The 19,696-nt window shown below is 47.4% G+C and overlaps 1 protein-coding gene across 1 annotated transcript; it reads left to right on the top strand.

Annotated features, from left to right (window-relative positions):
- Nucleotides 1-13,376: 13,376 nt before the first annotated feature.
- LOC109772400 (uncharacterized) lies at nt 13,377-15,226 on the top strand. Its single transcript, XM_020331085.4, has one exon. The coding sequence runs from the start codon at nt 13,390-13,392 to the stop codon at nt 14,902-14,904; it is 1,515 nt and encodes a 504-aa protein (XP_020186674.2). The 5' UTR covers nt 13,377-13,389; the 3' UTR covers nt 14,905-15,226.
- The last annotated feature ends 4,470 nt before the right edge of the window (nt 15,227-19,696 follow it).

The following is a 19,696-nucleotide window of genomic DNA, read 5'->3' as shown; positions in this document are numbered from 1 at the left end:
GATGTAGTGCAATGGCATGATATCCTCGAGATACCAGGGGTAATACTCGAAGGTAGATCATAATAGAGGTTGGGCAGGCGTATTGACCTGCAGAAGACAAGTGATTTAACTTGTCCAAGAAGTGGGACCAAAGAAGAACAATCATGGTCGGAACCACGGTTGCGAAGGATCAATTCACCGATACCAGATGATATTATATCAAGGAAATACTTATTATTACAAGAAGCTTTCATGATAAGTTCCACATCGTGTCCATGGGCATGAACACAAATTTCAAGGTCGACTCCCACTTCTTCAATGTATAACCTTCCATTCACTTCTCGTTTTTCAAAAATGGCATTAGTTGTTGAAAGTTTTAACTGGTGCAATACCAGATAAGTATGACCCATGAAAACTTTTGGGTTCACACAAATTAGGGAAGGCGTTGGTTCAACCCATCGGGGCATCTTAGGAACAAATACCACAAACTTCAGGACCAATTAACACATGCTTGAAGCAGAGCATGATTGACAAAAGCATAAGATACAATTTACCAAAGGCATTATGTATTGGGGGAGAATTCACAAGGTGATAGAATATGAAGGACACTGTTGGATAAAATCCAACAAAGGATCTGGTGATCCACAATGGAGTTGAGGTGAGTATCGATGCTCAATCAGAGGAAGAAAGAATGCAAAGGCATCAGATTATAGAAATATCCGGATAATTCCAAAGCTGAAATACAAAGGAATTATGATTTCCAAACAAGGGATCAGAAGCAAACTGTAACGCCCACGATGCGGCTATATCTCCCACGTGTCGAGGCACGACTTAGAGGCATAACCGCATAGTGGTTTTGTCGCAAGAAGGGTCATCTTCACACAATCCCATGTAATGAACAAGAATGGGATAAAGAGTTGGCTTACAATCGCCACTTCACACAATACATAAATATCATCATACATCATCCAAAATACAATCATATAGACCGACTACGGTCAAAATCCAGATGAAAATAAGACAACCCCAAATGCTAGATCCCCGATCGTCCCAACTGGGCTCCACTACTGATCATCAGGAAAAGACACATAGTAACGACCACGTTCCTCGTCGAACTCCCACTTGAGATCGACGCCATCATCTGCACTGGCATCGTCGGCACCTGCAACTGTTTTGGTAGAATCTGTGAGTCACGGGGACTCAGCAATCTCACACCCGCGAGATCAAGACTATTTAAGCTTATAGGGGAGAATGGTGTAATGAGGTGGAGCTGCAGCGGCAAAAGCATATATGGTGGCTAACTTGCGCAAAAGAGAGCGAGAAGAGAAGCAACGGAACGGACGTCATCTAGCAATGACCAAGAAGTGATCCTGAACACCTACTTACGTCATACATAACTCAGACCGTGTTCACTTCCCGGACTCCGCCGAGAAGAGACCATCACGGCTACACACGCAGTTGATGTATTTTAATTGGGTCAAGTGACAAGTCATCTACAACCGGACATTAACAAATTCCCATCTGCCTCATAACCGCGGGCACGGCTTTCGAAAGATAATACCCTGCAGGGGTGTCCCAACTTAGCCCATCATAAGCTCTCACGGTCAACGAAGGATAAACCTTCTCACGGAAAGACCCGATCAGTCTCGGAATCCCGGTTTACAAGACATCTCGACAATGGTAAAACAAGACCAGCAAAGCCACCCGAATGTGCCGACAAATCCCGATAGGAGCTGCACATATCTCGTTCTCAGGGCACACCGGATGAGACATCCTACGAGTAAAACCAGACCTCGAGTTTCCAGGAGGGGGCCCCGCAGTCTGCTCAGTTCGGACCAACACTCGAAGGAGCACTGGCCCGGGGGGGGGGTAAAAATAAGATGACCCTCGGGCTCGCGAAAACCCGGGGGAAAAGGCTTAGGTAGCAAATAGTAAAACCAAGGTTGGGCCTTGCTGGAGGAGTTTTATTCAAGGCGAACTGTCAAGGGGGTCCCATAAATCACCCGACCGCGTAAGGAACGCAAACTCAAGGAACATAATCCCGGTATAACAGTAACTAGGGCGGCAAGAGTGGAACAAAACACCAGGCATAAGGCCGAGCCTTCCACCCTTTACCAAAATATATAGATGCATTAATTAAATAAGAGATATTGTGATATCCCAACATATCCATGTTCCGACATGGAACAAACTTCAACTTCACCTGCAACTAGCAACGCTATAAGAGGGGCTGAGCAAAAGCGGTAACTTAGCCAAACAACGGTTTGCTAGGAAAGGATGGTTAGGGCTGACATGGATAAAATGGGAGACATGATATAGCAAGTGATAGGTAGCGAGCATGGCAATAGAGCGAACAACTAGCATAGCAAAGACAGAAGTGATTTCGAGGGGTGGTCATCTTGCCTGCAAGATTCTCAGAGTTGTCGAAACCTTGATCCTCGTAAGCGTACTCGACAGGTTCCTCGTTCACGAACTCGTCTCCCGGCTCTACCCAAGACAAGAACACAACAAACGGAACCACAATCAACAACGAGAAATGCGCAAGCAACATGATGCAAAACATGTATGATATGCAAGATATGATATGCGATGCATATGCGTGCTCCGGAAGGAAAAAGATGAACATGGCAGTAACTTGGCAAACCAAGCATGCCACTGGAAAGATGAGGTGATTTCGGTCGAAATCGATATAAAGATCACCGGAATCGGATGCACGGTTTGCAAATGGCAAGCAAAACGAGAATGACACTAAGCTGCGATAAACAGCAAGATAGCACTTAAAATGCAACAAACAACAATGCTACAGCACCCCAACATAGCAACAAAGCACATGGCAGTAATCTACAGGAGATTCTTGACAAAAGATGAACACTGAGCTACGGCTAGTTCACAACAAATCAAGCTCAAACAAGCATGCCAAAAGTGCAAAAGATTACAGGTTCACAGACTTAGTGAAAAACTGGACATGGCAGAAATCATCATCAGGTAGCAATGTTTAGAGCACGAAATCAACATGCTACAGGAACTTCACATAGCAAAACAAGGCATGGTAGTGTTCTACTAGATGCACATGACAAAAGTCCCTTACTGACCATAAGCCAAAAAGGACCAGAAGATATGATGGCAAGCATGTAAACATAGCAAGTTTCGTTATCAGGTTTCAGACTTGGCAGAAAACAGAGCATGGCAGAAATAATAATATGTAGGCCTCTTTGTGAGCTTGATGCACTCACTACAGAGAAATGCATGACAAACCAAGCATACCTACAGTAATATGGCATGTTTATGAAGCTAAAAATGGCAAGAACAATTGCATAGCATGTATGGATCAACTACAATAAGCTTGGCCAAAAATGCATATCATGTTAAGAATCTGCCAGAAATATTTTATAGCAACAGTAGAGCAAGATGTAGTCATGCTATGGCACCCCATAATTGCAAACTATTGCAGGAATGGATCAAATACAACTATAGCTACAAAACATCCTTACTGAACATCTCCAAAATATGCATGGATCTCTCTGTAGCATCAAGTTTACATGGCAACAAAATTACAGCAGACAAGGACTTGGAGAAATCACTAAGTCCCTGAAATCAGAATTATTATGGGACCTACTTTGCATGCTTGTGCTAGTCACCACAGAGATCACAAAAATACATGGACTACACCACTGGAAAGATGGAATGGCATACTTCAAAACACATGTAGAGCTCATGCTCAAAAGATGCACAGAATAAATGATAGAAAAATGACAAATCTCCAAGTTCTGATAAGAACCAGAGAATAACAGCAACTAGCCCTCTTCCAACGAAGATTTGGGCATCAAGATGACCTCTAATGAACATGGTGCAATTGAACAAAATGAAGAGCATCACGAGACGAACAATTTGACATATTACACGCGCGAATCGGAGCTACATACACAGAGTTATAGCATCGGGAACAGAAGCACATGCGGATAAAATTTCAACACTTAGAGAAATTTTGAGGCGAGAAAAGTCAACGGGCTCATACGTTCAGATCGGATTGAGGCCGTGCTCCGGGCCGGCGAAGGGGAAGGAGGCGAGGGAGATGGCCGGCGGGGGAGCGGCCGGAGGAGGGGCCGGAGCGGCGCCGGCGGAGGGGCGCCGGAGGTGGGGGTCGCCGGCGGGGGCGGCGAGCGCCGGCGGAGGCGCGGCGGCGGGGGCCAGTGGCGGCGGCGGCGGCCGGCCGGCGAGGAGGCCGCGGCGGCGCGGGCCCGATGCGGCGGACGGGGCGCGGGGAGGCGGCGCGGTGGAGCGGGCCGAGGGGGGCGGAGACGGGCCTGCGGGCCGGCGGCGGCGGGAGGACCCGGCGGCGACACGTGGCGGCGGGGGGCAGTTGGACGTGTCCGGCTCCGCCCGGACGTGTCCGGCGGCGGAGTGGGACGAGGGCTAGGGTTAGACTGCGGTTGTAATTCGGGATGCCCACATATAAATAGGTAGAGGGAGCTAGGAGACTCCAAATGAGGTGCGGTTTTCGCCCACACGATCATGATCGAACGACCTAGAGCATGGAAGAGAGTTTGGTGGGTTTTGGGCTGGTTTTGGAGGGGGTTTTGCTGGACACTCAAATGGACTTTGCGGATGCCCGGTTAACCGTTGGAGTACCAAACGACCTCCGAATGAAACGAAACTTGACCGGTAGTCTCCGGGTGGTATATAAAGACCACTTGACAAGCCTCGGTCCATTCCGAGAAAGTTTGACACACGCACACGAAAGAAAACAAGAGGGGTGCACCGGAGGAGATAGGAGCGCCGGATTGCAAAACGGACAACGGGGAAAATGCTCGGATGCATGAGACGAACACGTATGCGAATGCAATGCACATGATGACATGATATGAAAATGCATGACATGACAAAATACAAAACGAAAGACAAAACCCGACAACGGAGGGAAAATCATAACACATAGCCGGAAATGGCAAGAGTCGGAGTTACAAATATGGCAAGTTACATGCGGGGTGTTACACAAACACTCTGATTAAGGACGGATAAATTGAATAGACTTAGGGGTACAATCGATGGTAATTTGATTGGTCGAGAATCAGCTCATGTCACAAGTGACGTCTGAGCCAAAGGGGCGAATTCTAGTTTCAAATGACGATTGCGATCATTCACAAATATATCGAATCAAAGGCTCAGAATGACGATGACAAAGGATACTAATGAATAGTGTTGGACATATGGGAAGTAACCATAATGCAAGCACGCAAGAATTTCAAGAGCAATAGGTTGTAGAGGATTTTTGGGAGATCAGATAGCAGTTCAATGTGTTCTGGAAAGTACTTGAATAACTGGGAATGAACGGACCCCGTGTAAGTATGAGGAATTATTCGTAGGTGTGTTCAGGCGGAAAGGAACTGCAAGGCAGTAGGTTCAGAGAATTCTCGAAATGTTGGATAGTATTTCGATATGTGGGATGAAACCCGAGAGTAACTGAAATGAATATATTTGACGAGTGTAAGTAGTTATCCATCGGAGTTTATCGGTGGTCAGGAACTGCAAAACAGTGGGCACAAGGGTCTCGGGAAACATCGAGGAGTATCTGTAGAATCTTCTGGCAAAGCAAGCGATCAACTGTAGTGAAGGGGCTCTCCGGCATGAAGTGGTTACGAGAACTTAATGTCAGAGTTACTAAAATCTTTAACCCGAGTAGAAGAGAGATCAGAATCCCAGAGTAAGGAAGAGGAATAAAAGATCCTAATACCACCCGATTGTGATGTGGGCCCGTAAGCCACACAACAATGTTAGAAAAATAGTTTTCAAAGACTAGACTCAACTTCGGCCAAGGAGTTGGAAATGGGGCTACCTACAGGCAGTCAGCTCTGATATCAACTTGTGACGCCCCCAATTCAAACATACACTAATCATACACGCAGATGTGTATGATCAAGATCAGGGACTCATGGGAAGATATCACAACACAACTCTAGACACAAATTAAAATAATACAAGCTTTATATTACAAGCCAGGGGCCTCGAGGGCTCGAATACATCAGCTCGAATACACAAGAGTCAACGTAAGAAACTATATCTGAGCACAGACATAAGTTGAACAAGTATGCCTTAAGAAGGCTAGCACAAAAGCAGCAACGATCGAAAAGGCAAGGCCTCCTGCCTGGGAGCCTCCTAACTGCTCCTGGTCGTCGGTGGCCTCCACGTAGTAGTAGGCACCCTCAGTGTAGTAGCAGTCGTCGTCGAAGGTGGCGTCTGGATCATGGGCTCCACCATCTGGTTGCATCATCCGAGAAGAAAGGAAAGAGGTGGAAAAAGGGGAGCAAAGCGACCGTGAGTACTCATCCAAAGTACTCGCAAGCAAGGATCTACACTACATATGCATCGGTGTCAATGAAATGGGTAGTATCTGTGGACTGAACTGCAGAATGCCAGACGAGAAGGGGAAAGCCTAGTCCTATCGAAGACTAGCATCTTCAAGCGGCTCCAAGCATCTTGCAGCACCAGAAAAGATAAGAGTAGCATAAAGTAAAGTAGTAGTAGTGTTATCAACCTCGGCCAGAGATCCTTTCTCGACTCCCTGCGAGAAAGCAATCCCAGAGCCATACTATCCAGTTATCACCTCAATGATCCAGTTCTAGTTATATCGATCGGGATACAATTCCAAGTGTCCGTTACCGTAGGACAGGCTATTGATAGATGTTTTCTTCCCTGCAAGGGTGCACCAACTTACCCACCACGCTCGATTAACTCTGGCCGGACACACTTTCCTGGGTCATGCCCGGCCTCGACCAAATGATACGCCGCAACCTGACCTAGGCCAAATAGAGAGGTCAGCACGCCGGACTAAACCTATGCCCCCAGGGGTCATGGGCCATTGCCCCGGGAACTCCTGCACGTTGCGTGGGCGGCCGGTGAGCAGACCTAGCTACCTCCTTAAAAGGGCAGGTGCTTACCAGTCCAACCCGGCGCGCGCCGCTCAGTCGCATGACGTCTACTAAGCTTCGGCTGATGCATACGACGCAGAACGCCCCACGTGATTGTTAGTGCTATCAGGCCAGAGGCCCCTCGGATCAAATATCCAAACCGTTAGTGTGTTGGTAGTGTGGTCACGAGCAGAGACTCACGAAAGATGTGACCCCGTCGCCCCGTCTCGAGGACTTGTGGCAAGGGCTAAGAATGCCCGGCCACGCCTCGTATTCAACTCTCGGGTACCCTCCAGGTCAACCCGTCTCCACATCACTCACGGGTACCCCTCAGGGTCGACCGCCTCTCCAAGTAACAGTTGTAAAGTCCAAGTAACCATGGTAACTGTGTGTCTAACACCAAGGGGAACCCTGAGGAACCACCCTCGGTGGATTCCACTCGATGTAATCATCAAGGTGAACGTAAGAGGAACCACCCTCGAGGTTCACACTTGAGGGGTTGCATGACAGAGTCGTATCGGAAGTGCTTAAGGAGGAAATCACCCTCGATGACCACGACCGAATAGCTACACTACAGAGATCTCATCAGGAGTGATGTATGAGGTTCCACCCTCGGTACTCGATGGTAACTCTGCAGAGTCGAGCAACAAAAGGGGCGTGATGTGATGTGAGGTGTCGGGCTCTGGTCGTCGATCACGTTGATCGAGTCGTTGATGATGAATCAGGGGCAACAAGGACCAGGTGGGGGTCACTGATGGATCACTAACCAACCTATACTAAGCAGTTTAAGATAAGCAGGTAGGTAACAATAAGCAGGTTACAAAAGCAAGCTATGCATCAGAATAGGAGCAATCAATTACAGTAGCAAAATCTAATGCAAGCATGAGAGAATGGAATGGGCGATATCGGGATGATCAAAGGGGGGGCTTGCCTGGAAGCTCTGCTGAAAAGGAAGAAGGGTCGTCGGAGACGTAGTCGATCACAGGGGCAGCATCGGTCTCGGGGTGTACCAGAGAGAAGAGGGGGAAGAAACAATAAATATAAAGCAAACAAGTGCAATACTATGCATGACAAGACAAAAGCAGTGCTAGGGGTGAACTAACGCAAGGTTACACGATACCGGCGAAGGGGAAAAACATCCGGGAAGGTTTTCCCGAAGTTTGGCATTTTCGGACAGTTGGAACGGAGGGGGACGGTTGCAGGTTCGCTATGCTAAGGGCGTGTGGCAGATGAACGGATTGCATATTTGGATTCATTCGATTTTTCTGAGCAACTTTCATATATAAAACTTTTTCACCTGACTTACGGATTATTTTCTATGAATTTGTTAAGTTTAAACAATAATATGAAATTATCTGTAATTACTAAATTCGATAGAAAAAGAATAATGATGTCAGCATGAGGTCAGAGTGATGTCAGTAGTCAACTTTGACCTATTGACCAGTCAAACTGACAGAGGGGTCCCACTGTCATTGACTGTTAGCTAATTAACTTAGTTAGCTAGTTAATTAGACAGGTTAATTAAGTTAAGTTAATTAACCTAAAACAATTAAGTTAATTAATTCGTTAATTAATTAATTAACCTATTTAATTAGTTTTAGTTCTCTTTGTTTTGGGGCTGGGCCCACATGTCATAGGCCCAGCCGGGAGCGGGTTAATGGGCGTGCGGGCATAGGCGAAAGGAGCCCTGGGGGCGCTGAACCCGGGCATCGCCGTGGGGCAGCGGCTGGACGGCGAGACGCCGGTGGGCGGCGAACGGCGCGAGGGAGGGCGGCTGGAGCCGCGACAACGGCCAGCGGGCGCGCGGGCTTGGCGGTGTGCGGCGAACCGACGAAGGGGCGGCGGCGGCGCGCGGGCAGGCGGGGAAAAGCGGCAGCAACAGCAACAGCAGCAGTCGCTGCGGGCTCGGCGGGGCGCAGCTGCTGCTGCAGCGACAGCAGCAGGCAGCGGGCGAAGTAGGTGGGGGCCGGGGAGGGGCCGCGCTCCGAATGCAGAGGTGGGAGGGCGAGCGGCAGCGGCGGGGCCGACGAGCTACGGCGAGGAGTACGAGACAGCGCGGGCACACGCAGCGTGGTGTTCAGCGGCGCGGCAACAGAGCAAGAGCAGCAGGCAGACGAGGGCGCAGGAGGGCGGCCATGCACGGGCGGAAAGCGCGGCTGTGCGCGCCGGAGTTCAGGCGGCGTAGTACAGAAGCAGGACGGGCACGGGCCCCGGTGGGCGCGGCCAAACTACGACGAAATCGAGGGGGAAAGGCGGGGAAACGTGGAGAGGAGCTCACAGTGAGCCTGTAGATGCACTTAGAGGGCTCGGGGGAGACGGTGAGGTAGGGACAGCCGGGGATCGACGGTGGAGGCCTCGGTGGCCGCAGGTGAAGAAGATGACGCGGTTGATGGCGGTGATTTCGAGCCTCCGAGCTCGAACGGTTACGCGTAGGCGACGTAGAGGACGACGGTGATCCATCCCGGACATCAGCTGGCGGCACGGGACGACGAAGAGCGCGGGAACGATGACGGCGGCGGCGGGTGCGTGCTGTCGAGAAGGGGGCGACCGAGAGAGAGGGGATAAGGCAGCTAGGGTTCGTCCAGGATCAAGGGGGGAGTCTTGTTGATGCCAGGGAGATCCGGATGGCCACCGCGTGGAGGATCCGCGGCGTGGACGCGACAAGTGAGGCCACCGAGCTCCCTGTGAGCAGTAGGAAGGAGAAGAGGGATAGGTGGGCTGGGCTGTGCACTGTGGACTTAGAGCCCAGATGTACAGTGTCAGTTTTCTTTTGATGCATTTCTTTAAACCTCTTCGTTTTGCATTTCCTTTTAGTAACAAATGAGTTTTGTTTTCAACAAAACTTGGCACATAATTCTAACACAATATAATGCGATGGAACAAAAAGTATGGGGGTCAAAAGGAGTTGTATAGCCATTTTTAGAAATTGAAAAGGCCAATTTCAAATGATGCTGGACCACTAAATAATTTCCAGGGGCACTTTCGAAAATCCAAAAGAGGTTGGTTCCAACATGACAAATACCCAGGGATTATTTGCCACACTTTGAACATTTTAGTTTTCATGTTTGGCAAATTTGAATGTTAACTTTAAATTTGAGTTTGAATATGAATAGTGATTTGGATCAAGTGAGGATTAGCAACAGTAATGTGATGATGTGGCACCATTAGCAGGGATTTACTGTAGCTTAATTATCCGGGCGTCACAATTCACAAAGTGGACAAGCGACTGTCTGGCTGGCTTGCAACCTTTCTGTCTTGGGGGGGACGCCTCACTTTGGTTAATGCAGTCCTGGCAGCGATCCCCAGTTACTTCACGGGCTGTTTTCTATGACCACAACAATCACTACACAAGGTTGAACAAATCCTAAGGGGCTTCTTATGGCAAGGGAAGAACCAGACCAAGGGAGGACAATGCCTTGTCGCTTGGGAAGTGGTCACATTGCCAAAAGAGCATGGAGGGTTGGGGGTAAGAGACATTGCAGCACACAATAGGGCCCTCGTCTGCAAGTTCATGGCAAAGATCTTGCAACAGCGTGACGCTCCATGCTACAGTTGGTTTGCACACACATACTTTCACAAGGAAATTTCCTGGTCTCCTCACAATCGGGACACCGCTATCTGGAGAGGCTTCAGGTCCACCTTGCGTCTGGTCATGGAGGCTACCAAATGCAGGGTTGGGGACGGACAGGGTACTGCCTTCTGGCACGACCACTGGCTCGAGTGTGGTCGACTCGTGACATGCTTCCCGACTCTTTTCTCCTTCTCCGCGTCCAAGTTCTGCACATTTGCGTCCCAATTTAGAGATGGCCAATGGAACATTCAACTTCATCCAAACCTCTCTTCCATAGCAACACAGGAGCTCGAGGACATGTCTGCGTGCTTGAGCAATGTTCAGCTACACGAAGGTACACCAGACATCATAGTGCCTCTTTTGGGAGACAAATCTGCTACCACCGCATACTTCTACAAACTGCTCACTTTTAGAGGGAAGTTTTGTCCGTCAGCTAAATACATCTGGGACAGGATCATATCGCACAAGCACCGTATTTTCTTGTGGATTGCCCTCCAGGACAGACACAACACTAGAGACAATATGCTAAAAAAGCATTGGGACAGACTTGTGTCACATAACGGGTGTGATCTATGCCCGGCCGCAGAGACAATGAATCACATCTTGCTAAGATGCAAGCTAGCTCAAGCCATATGGTCCAAGCTTGGAGTACAAGACCTTGCCTCATCTTCTATTGGAGCAGGTGATCTCTTGTGTTCGCAGCACTCGCGGGCTCGACACGGCACCAAGTGGCATGTCCTCTTCACAGCATGCGCAGTCGCCCTTTGGAACGCAAGGAATGCTCAGGTGTTTGATGGGTCCTTTTGGAATGAGAGGTAGTTATACAACAAGGTTGCCGATCTCGTCAGGCTATGGAGCCTACGCGCTAAACCACATGATAGACATAGCCTTTTTCTCTGGGCAAATGCTCTCGCTACTAATTAGCCTTTCCAGAAATCGCCCCTCCTTCTCCCACCCTCTGCTTTGTATCATTTTCAGGTCTGGTGATGGCCTGCTGCACACAATGTGCGGCGCTAACATCACCTTCATGTAAATGACTCCGGTCATCCGGGTACTTTTACCCGTTTTGAATGCATAAGGTAGAAAATGCTCTACCTTTTTATTCAAAAAAAAAGATTAATATTGAATTCATTTCAAGTAACTTTATTTCACCGATTACAAAAAACATATTTCACTCAACTAAAAGATATATTTTTACAATTAATGTGAGATTGAAATATGAAATTGGAATGCAACTAGTATATATAATGTGACACTGAAATATAAAATTGAAATCGCATTCATTTCAATGTTCAGACAATTTCAGTACCACATTGGTTACAATTAATTTGAGATTGAAATGTGAAATTGGAATGCAACTAATATATTTATAATCTGACACTGATATGAAATAAAAAATTGAAATTTTCAGATTGTATCCATTTCAATATTCAGACCAGTTTTAGTAACGCATCCATTTCAATTAATGTGAGATTGAAATATGAAATCAGAATGTAACTAGTATATATAATGTGACACTAAAATATGAAATTGAATTTTCCAGACCGCACGCAATTCAGTTTCCAGACCAGTTTCAGTACCGCATCCATTTCAATTAATGTTTCGAGACATATTTCACTCTATTGAAATAATTGTCACACATTTCTAAATAATCAGTTTCACAAGTTGACATCTTCAGTTTCATATTATATTACACTTTGAGAACCTACATTTCATTTTCCACTAGTTTGTTTCACAAAAAACACATATATTTCAATTGCGCATTTTTGAAATAACACATTTCACTCTTTGAAAATAAATTATTACACATTTTAAATAATCAGGTGCACAAGTTGACATTTCAGTTTCGTATTTGGGTTAAATAGGGAAAGGAAACTATCTCTACCTCTGTAAGCTTTATTCAAAACTACTGGGGGTCCTTCTCGTCCTGTCATACCAATAGGAAGATGGAGGTTACCAACAAAGGTAAGGAAAGGGTCGATGGGTTTTATGATACCATTGAAGTGAAAGAAAAAGTTGTGAATTGGCAGCCACCTGACCCGGAGTCCATTAAGATTCATGTTGATGCAAGCTTTGTGGAGGCCATTAGCTCTGCGAGTGTGGGTGTGGTTGCCAGGAATCATTTAGGAGAAGTGATCATTTTTTCATGGGATTATATTGGGGTTTGCAATAGCGTGGATGAAGCGGAACTTAGAGCGACCCTCGCAGGGCTTTACATTGGTATTACTCTATACAAGCCCATCATCTTAGAAACTGATTGTTCTTTTGTGGCTCCTTTCTAGGAAACGATTATTTGGACGGGTCTTCCCTAGTTGATCTGAAGATGAAAGCATTGAGCATTTTCTGGTTGATGACAAGTTTCAAGATTTCCAAGATTAACAGAAGGGCCAATAAGGTGGCGCATGAAATTGCTAAATTCAGTTTTGTTAATAGGTATGATGGTGTGAGTCTTAATAGTGTTCCGCCATGCATGGCTGAAGTTGTAATAGACGATTGTATGAACAATTTTAATTAATTAATATATGGGAGGGGTTTTCAAAAAAAAAAGGTTTACAGTGAAATAGGTTGGTTTCACATGTTTCTATTGAAAAAGAGATTATTTTTTTCTTCTTCACATTTTTCTAGTGAAATAGTTTGTGAAGCAATCGAGCGATCTCGTTCGCCGAGTTTCTGGTTCGATCGTTTTGGTTTTCGTCTGCTTCTCGTTCACCACAAACTCGGCGAACAGGCATTGGGAAGAATTATTGGGCGGGCCCACAACGCGGATACAGTCCACTGGTATCAACGACGAGCGGGCGCATGGCAGCGTCTCCCGTCAAAAAAAAGAAAGAAAAAGCAAGCATCAGAGTCTCGTCGTCCCCACGTGTAACTATCCCGAGTCTTTTACTCTTCCCGTCGGTCAGTCAGTCCACTGGTATGCCGTGTGGAAAACGCATGCCGCGCTCCAGAATTCCACAGAGTCGGCGTCGCTCGGTCGCTGTCGTCGACGTTTCGCTGCCGGTCGGCCCGGTCCTGCCACCGCCACCACATACAAGTGGGCGTCGTGCAGACCAAACAACTCGCTCCACTCGAATTCCAACCATGGCAGGGCACGCCCAAGCTTCAACAACACCTCTGCTGTGCCTCCCCCTCTGCCTCCTAGTACTGCTATCCTCTGCCCAACGGGCAACGGGCATGTACCTCGACGCCGGCGGAAACCACGAGACCTTCTCCGGCGGCACCGTGCCTGAGAGCTTCAGCGTACGGAGCCGCAACTCCTCCAACAGCTCCGGCGCCGGCGCGGCCTTCTGCAGGCTCCTCTCCCTCCAGATCCTCGACCTGTCCAACAACCAGCTCACGGGCGAGCTCCCCGACTGCTGGTGGAATCTGCAGGCGCTGCAGTTCATGGACCTCTCCAACAACTCCTTCTCGGGTCAAATCCCCGCTGCCGAGGCAAGTCACAACTGCTCCCTCGAGTCGCTCCATCTCGCCGGCAATGACTTCACCGGCACCTTCCCGCGGGTCTTGGATCATTGCGATTCGCTGACCACCCTCGACATCGGGAATAATAAGTTCTTCGGCGCCATCCCTCCATGGATAGGGACCCGTGTTCCATCGTTGAGAATCCTTAGCCTTAGATCAAACAATTTCACAGGAGAAATCCCTTCGAAGTTGTCGCGGCTTTCTAAACTCCAGCTGCTCGACCTTGCCAACAACAGACTGACAGGACCAATCCCTGTAGCATTCGGCAACATGGCCTCCATGAGGCATCCAGAAATTGTGTCGAGTCAGGCATCAGCGCTGGATGGGTCGAATTATCAGGATAGAATCGATATAATCTGGAAGGGCCAGGAGCTCATCTTCCAAAGAACGATCCGGTTATTAACCGGCATCGATCTGTCAGGCAATATGTTGTCTCGGTGCATCCCTGAAGAGTTAACTAGGCTGGAAGGCCTCCGATTTCTAAACCTGTCAAGAAACCATCTGTCATGCGGCATCCCTAAAGATATTGGTAGTTTGAGGAATCTCGAGTCTCTTGATCTATCATGTAATGAGCTTTATGGAAACATTCCACAGAGCATCTCGATCTTGTCCGGGCTCAGCACATTCAACATCTCGAACAATCATTTGTCAGGCAAGATACCTACTGGGAGCCAGATGCAGACGTTGACCGACCCTTCGATTTACCGGAACAATTCCGGCCTTTGCGGATTTCCTCTAGAGGATTGTCCAAATACTTCGCCTGCTTCGGATGAGAAAACCGGTGAAGGGGAGGACCAGTGGCTGTACTACTGTGTGACTGCTGGGGTTGTTTTTGGGTTTTGGCTATGGTTTGGACTGCTCTTTTCAGTTGAGACCTGGAGATGTGCTCTTCTCTTCTCTGTCGATGGCATGCAATCCAAGATTATGCAGAAGGTGTCGCATATTGACCAGTTTATTTCAAAAAGTAGTAATGATCAATATATGTAATTGTTTCTTGCTTTGCTGTAAAACACAAGAATGTATGTATGCTATGTTAGGCCTTGTACCATGGGAGATGCTTAGTAAAATAAGCCGAGTTCTTCTTAAGCACCGGTGCTTATTTCTATAGGACAGACGCTTAATTAAGCGTCTACCCTCTACAAATAAGCACCGATACTTAGAGAAAAACTGGTTTATTTCTCTAAGCACCTATCCCAAGCACCTTGCATTGTGCATGGCCTTATGAACTTTGTTTTGTAACAGGCAACTTTTCGTCCCATTTTCTCATGTAGTGGGGAGGGGAAATAATATCATACATATTTGGGCTTCACTTGGCGTCCTTTTACTTTAAATGTCATAGTTTTACTTTGTTCTACAAGTTTGCTAATTTTGTTCCACTAGTACCTTTGCAAAGTTCTTTTTTCACATAAACAACAGCCGCTCTACCATTTGCATGCAACAGCTCAAGGTGAACTAAATTACCATGTACTACTTGTTTTCGTTTATTGGACAAGTAAAACGTCGATCTAGGAGAGGGCGCTCTAGCAGGACCTTTTTGTTGATCATGTCATTGAAAAGGTTAGCATCTATCTGGTGGAGGTCATTTTCTCCACAAGCGAAACGAATTAGGTTGAAATCACCTAGAATGAGCCAAGATCGTAGGGAGGAGCAATTCATTTTCTTAGACAAGATAATGTTTTTTCTTTTATTAGTTAGAACACAATATTTACTTATAGCTTGGCTTGAAAGGAAGAAGAACAATAAAAGAAAGGAAAATTACAACAGTTTAGCTAGCCATGTGTTGAAAGCAATCTCGACTGTGAGCAATTGATTTGAGTTCATTACTCCTTTAAAGGATGTTGGAGTACCCACCTCCTGGGGTCATCCGTGCCCTCCGATCCGGCCACGACGCGCCCGATGCCGGCTTGCCGTCATATCGTGTAATCTCGTGCCTCACCGGTCCATGGCACGTGGTCGCGGACGCGCGCGGGGCCCACGCGTCTGGCGTTTTTACGTCGATCCGTCGTGTGTCGTCTCGTGCACTGTTTGTGTGGGTTGGGTGCCGGTGATTGTACGGTGTTTCTCTGGCTGCCTGCCCTGCCCTCTTTGTGCTCGCCTGGCTATTTGGTGCTGCCGGGGCTGCCCGGTGTTGTGGCTGTAAGCTGTATGTTTGGTGGTGTCTAATCGATCCACCCGACTGATAGACTCTCCGAGGGTTGCCCGGTTGGTCGAGTCTGCTAGATGGATGTTTCATGATCGGGTGGCGCAACTTGTTTGGTCAAGTCCATTGGCCATTTTATGATCAGGCGGCGCTTGCTTGGCACTGTTGTGCCCACACCCGAAGATGGGGCGCTGGCGAGGCTGCCAGTTTTGAGCAGGTCCCGCATGGCGGTGTGTTGGGTGTGCGAAAGGGTGTGGTCTCGTTTGACTCAGTCGATAAAAAGCATGGCTTATGCTCTTGGTTCGTATGGGGTGGGCGAGCGTGGGATTGGATGGGTAACATTCCTCTTTGTCACATCTTGCTCCGTACTCGGTGGGTTCACATGGGTTGGGACAAGTAACTTCACTCTCGTTGCTCACGCTGGAGCTCCAATGCTCATTCAATCATTCCGCGCCTACCGGGCTGCTTGTTGGGGCCGGGCTATGGTTTGGGTCCACCTGCTAGTGTGTTGGGTCGACGTCTTGAACAGGTTAACGTTTAGCTGGATTGGTGAAAACATGTCCTGTAATCGCTCGATTGGTTTTTTGATCTTGTTTTCCCCGTGCGCGGTGGGTGGCCGTGGGATGGTTCATGTAACGTCCCTCGTGATTGCCCACGCTAGTGTTTGGATACTCGTTTTCGGTCTACCTAGGTGCATGTTTGCATCGGGTTGGCATTTTGGTCCACATGCTAGTTTGTTGGGTTGATGGCTTGGATGGGTTAACCCAATGGTCGGAGTGTTTACCGTTTGTCTGGTTGGGTAAAAGCATGTCGCTTTCCTGGTCGTTTGGTGTTGCCTTGCTCTGCGAGTGTTTAGTGTTATCCTTCTAGTGGCGTGTGTCGATGTTTGTCTGGGTTTTATTTTTGGTTGGTTGCAGCACGCAGGGAGTGATTGTGGCATGAAGCCCTAGGCTCTCTTGTGGTACGCCGAGAAGGGTTGTGTCAGGCGGGGGTGGTCCTTCATGCTTTATCTTTCTGTGCCGACGGTGCCCTCGTTGTTCGTTCGACGTCCTTTCTGTGTTCTTTTTGGCTTCGTCTTGCTTACATGCAAGGAGGGGTACCTATTGGTGCTTCTTTCCCTGGTACTTGGTTCGCGTCCACGTGTGCGACTGCGTGTGGTCAGTTTTATCATTTCACTTGCTTATGTGGTGTCAGACTACTTTGCCTTGCCTCCTTCCCCATATCCTTTTCTTCCTCCTGCGACATTGTTCTTCACGCCCACCATTTCACATCTAACAAAGCACGGTAGGTTCCCTTCCCTTCGCTCCTCGCCAATGGAAGGGGTTATGTAAGCTTCTCATCGGTCCTCCTGCACGACTGCCTTCTATTTTCTTCCCTGGCTAACATGGTGTTCATAGCTTAGTCTAGATGAGGTTCGGCTTTCATTTCCTTGCTCAATGTGCGTGATTTCTTCTTCTCGCTGACCGTACATTCTCTTTGCCCTTGCGGCTGTAGATCCAGTGGGCTTCTTCGTAAAGTTTGATTATGGATGTTCTTGGATCCCTGCTTTTCCACGTGAGCTATCTCATCAGTCATCTCCGTGTACTCTGCCTGATGAAATGGTTGTATTCTAATCTCTAATGGTTGAGAAGGTTTGTTTGCTTTATGGCTCCCGACGGGCTCAATTGGCCACTGTTGCTATTCGATTAGGTGGACTACCATTCTCCTCGCCCACGTCTGCTTGCTTGTTTGATTTCTTTGTGGATGTCTCGCTGCCCTTTGCATGTCTAAAATGGTTGATTCTCTTCATGTTGCTCTACCCGTGCGTCGTGTTTCTACGTGTGATTTCTTACTGCAGCTTTTTGCATTTCTTTGTTAATTCATGCGTACAAAATGAGTTTTGTTGTGTTTTCTATAATCCCTATTTTGGAGAACATGAAGATGTGGTTTGCTTTGACGCGCTTTTCTATGTGTGTGAGCTTGCAGACTAACGGGTTGTGATGGCCGAAATAAAAACCGAGTTGCCTCGATATGGCGTCTTACCCTCGCCGAAGAGATTTTTTTCTGGAGCGTTGCTTGGCAAGGTGCCTTGATGCGTATGACTAGACTGCCTTGCAAGCCATTGGGTTTTGCAGGGACGTTTTGGCTTTGTGCTAAGGGAATATAACTACGATTCAATGTTGGTGTATAAGAAGTGGATCAGTCTGTTGTCATGCGTTATAGCATGCTTGGAGAGAGCGGTTGATTCCATGCGGCTTTCATCCGGGCACCAATGCATTGATTAGCTCCTTGACATGTGCTTCCTCTAATCTAGGAAGGTGTTGGGCCTCGACTGCAGAGGTTTGTAGTAAGCAGCAATTTTTCTCAAGTGAATGATCTTAAAGGTTTATCGAACACACATGAGCCCTGAATTGCTGCTAATGATCGGTCCTTGCACCCAAAAATACAGAATTTGCCTTGGCCCCAAGCGAAACTAGCCTTGCTAGTTACAAGAATTAATGCAGCTTATGTTTAGAAGTATTGATTACAACAAGAGAAATAAATTCAAATTGTAAAATTAACTGAAAGTACGTTGAGTGAGGTTGAAAGCAATAGGGATGAATGAATTGGGATCCATAGTTTCACCAGTGGCGTTTCTTTAACTAAAAAATAATATGATGAATTAATTACAGTTGTGTATCAATTAAATTGCAGTTAGGGTCTAGTTTGCTAGGACTATCAAATGAATAGGGATTGAAGATTTTGAGAGAAGCTGGGAAGAGGTTCGATTCTACGAGAATCGGCCAATAGAACTGGCCCTAAAAGGAGAAAGAATAGTTTGATGACTAGAAAGAAACAATGCTAGACACACATACCTAGGCGGGAACACAATTTAGAGTCTGCAACTGATTAAATGCATGAAGCTTAGCAACAAAAAGCTCTGAATCTATGCATTTATGAGTTTAGTTGTTAAGCCCTTTCATGCACTTAGCGCATTGTTTAAGCGCACACGCATTGGATGAGGCCTTTAACATTTGGACACACACAAGTTAAGAAGCTGCATATTAGGCACACATGTAATTCTCCCCAAGAAGTAACTCTGAGGTGACTAGGGTTTTCCCTCCTCCCGTTGGCATTGTCGCCGGTCTGCCCCGCTTTCGATGTCCTTTGAGTCATGGAGATGCGAAGGACCTCCAACCCCTCACCAGGCGGGAGGGACATAACTCCCGGTCTTGTTTGGTTCAACGTCTCAGTAAGGGTTGTGTGGCGGCGACAATGTCTCCAATGTCTGATCCCCGTCTGGATGGCGCGTCTAGCATCGTCAGAGGGTATGTGACAGTGTGTGTTCGTCGGATCTCGTGAAATTCGATCGGTGCTGGTCTTTGGTGGATCTGTTTGGATCCAGTCTTCGGTCATGTGTCTACATGTTTGATCTTTTTGATCTATGCTTTTCTTTATTAGACGCTGGTGTAGCACGACGACTTCACAACAGGTTTTGTCCAGCTCTGGCGAGGAGGAAAGGGTGATGACAGCGGTGCATCTTCGACTCGCTACAATATTTGATCATCACTAGTTAGTCTACGGACCTGCACATAAGTTTTGTTACTTTAATATATTTGTTGTACTACTGCCATATGACAAGTGTTAACTGATCGAAAGTTTTGTCAAAAAAAAAAGACA

This window comes from Aegilops tauschii, chromosome 1 (assembly GCF_002575655.3).
Source record: "Aegilops tauschii subsp. strangulata cultivar AL8/78 chromosome 1, Aet v6.0, whole genome shotgun sequence".
Classification (NCBI taxonomy): domain Eukaryota; kingdom Viridiplantae; phylum Streptophyta; class Magnoliopsida; order Poales; family Poaceae; genus Aegilops; species Aegilops tauschii.
The sequence above is the reverse complement of the archived record's forward strand: the minus strand, read 5'-3'. Positions and strand labels throughout refer to the sequence as shown.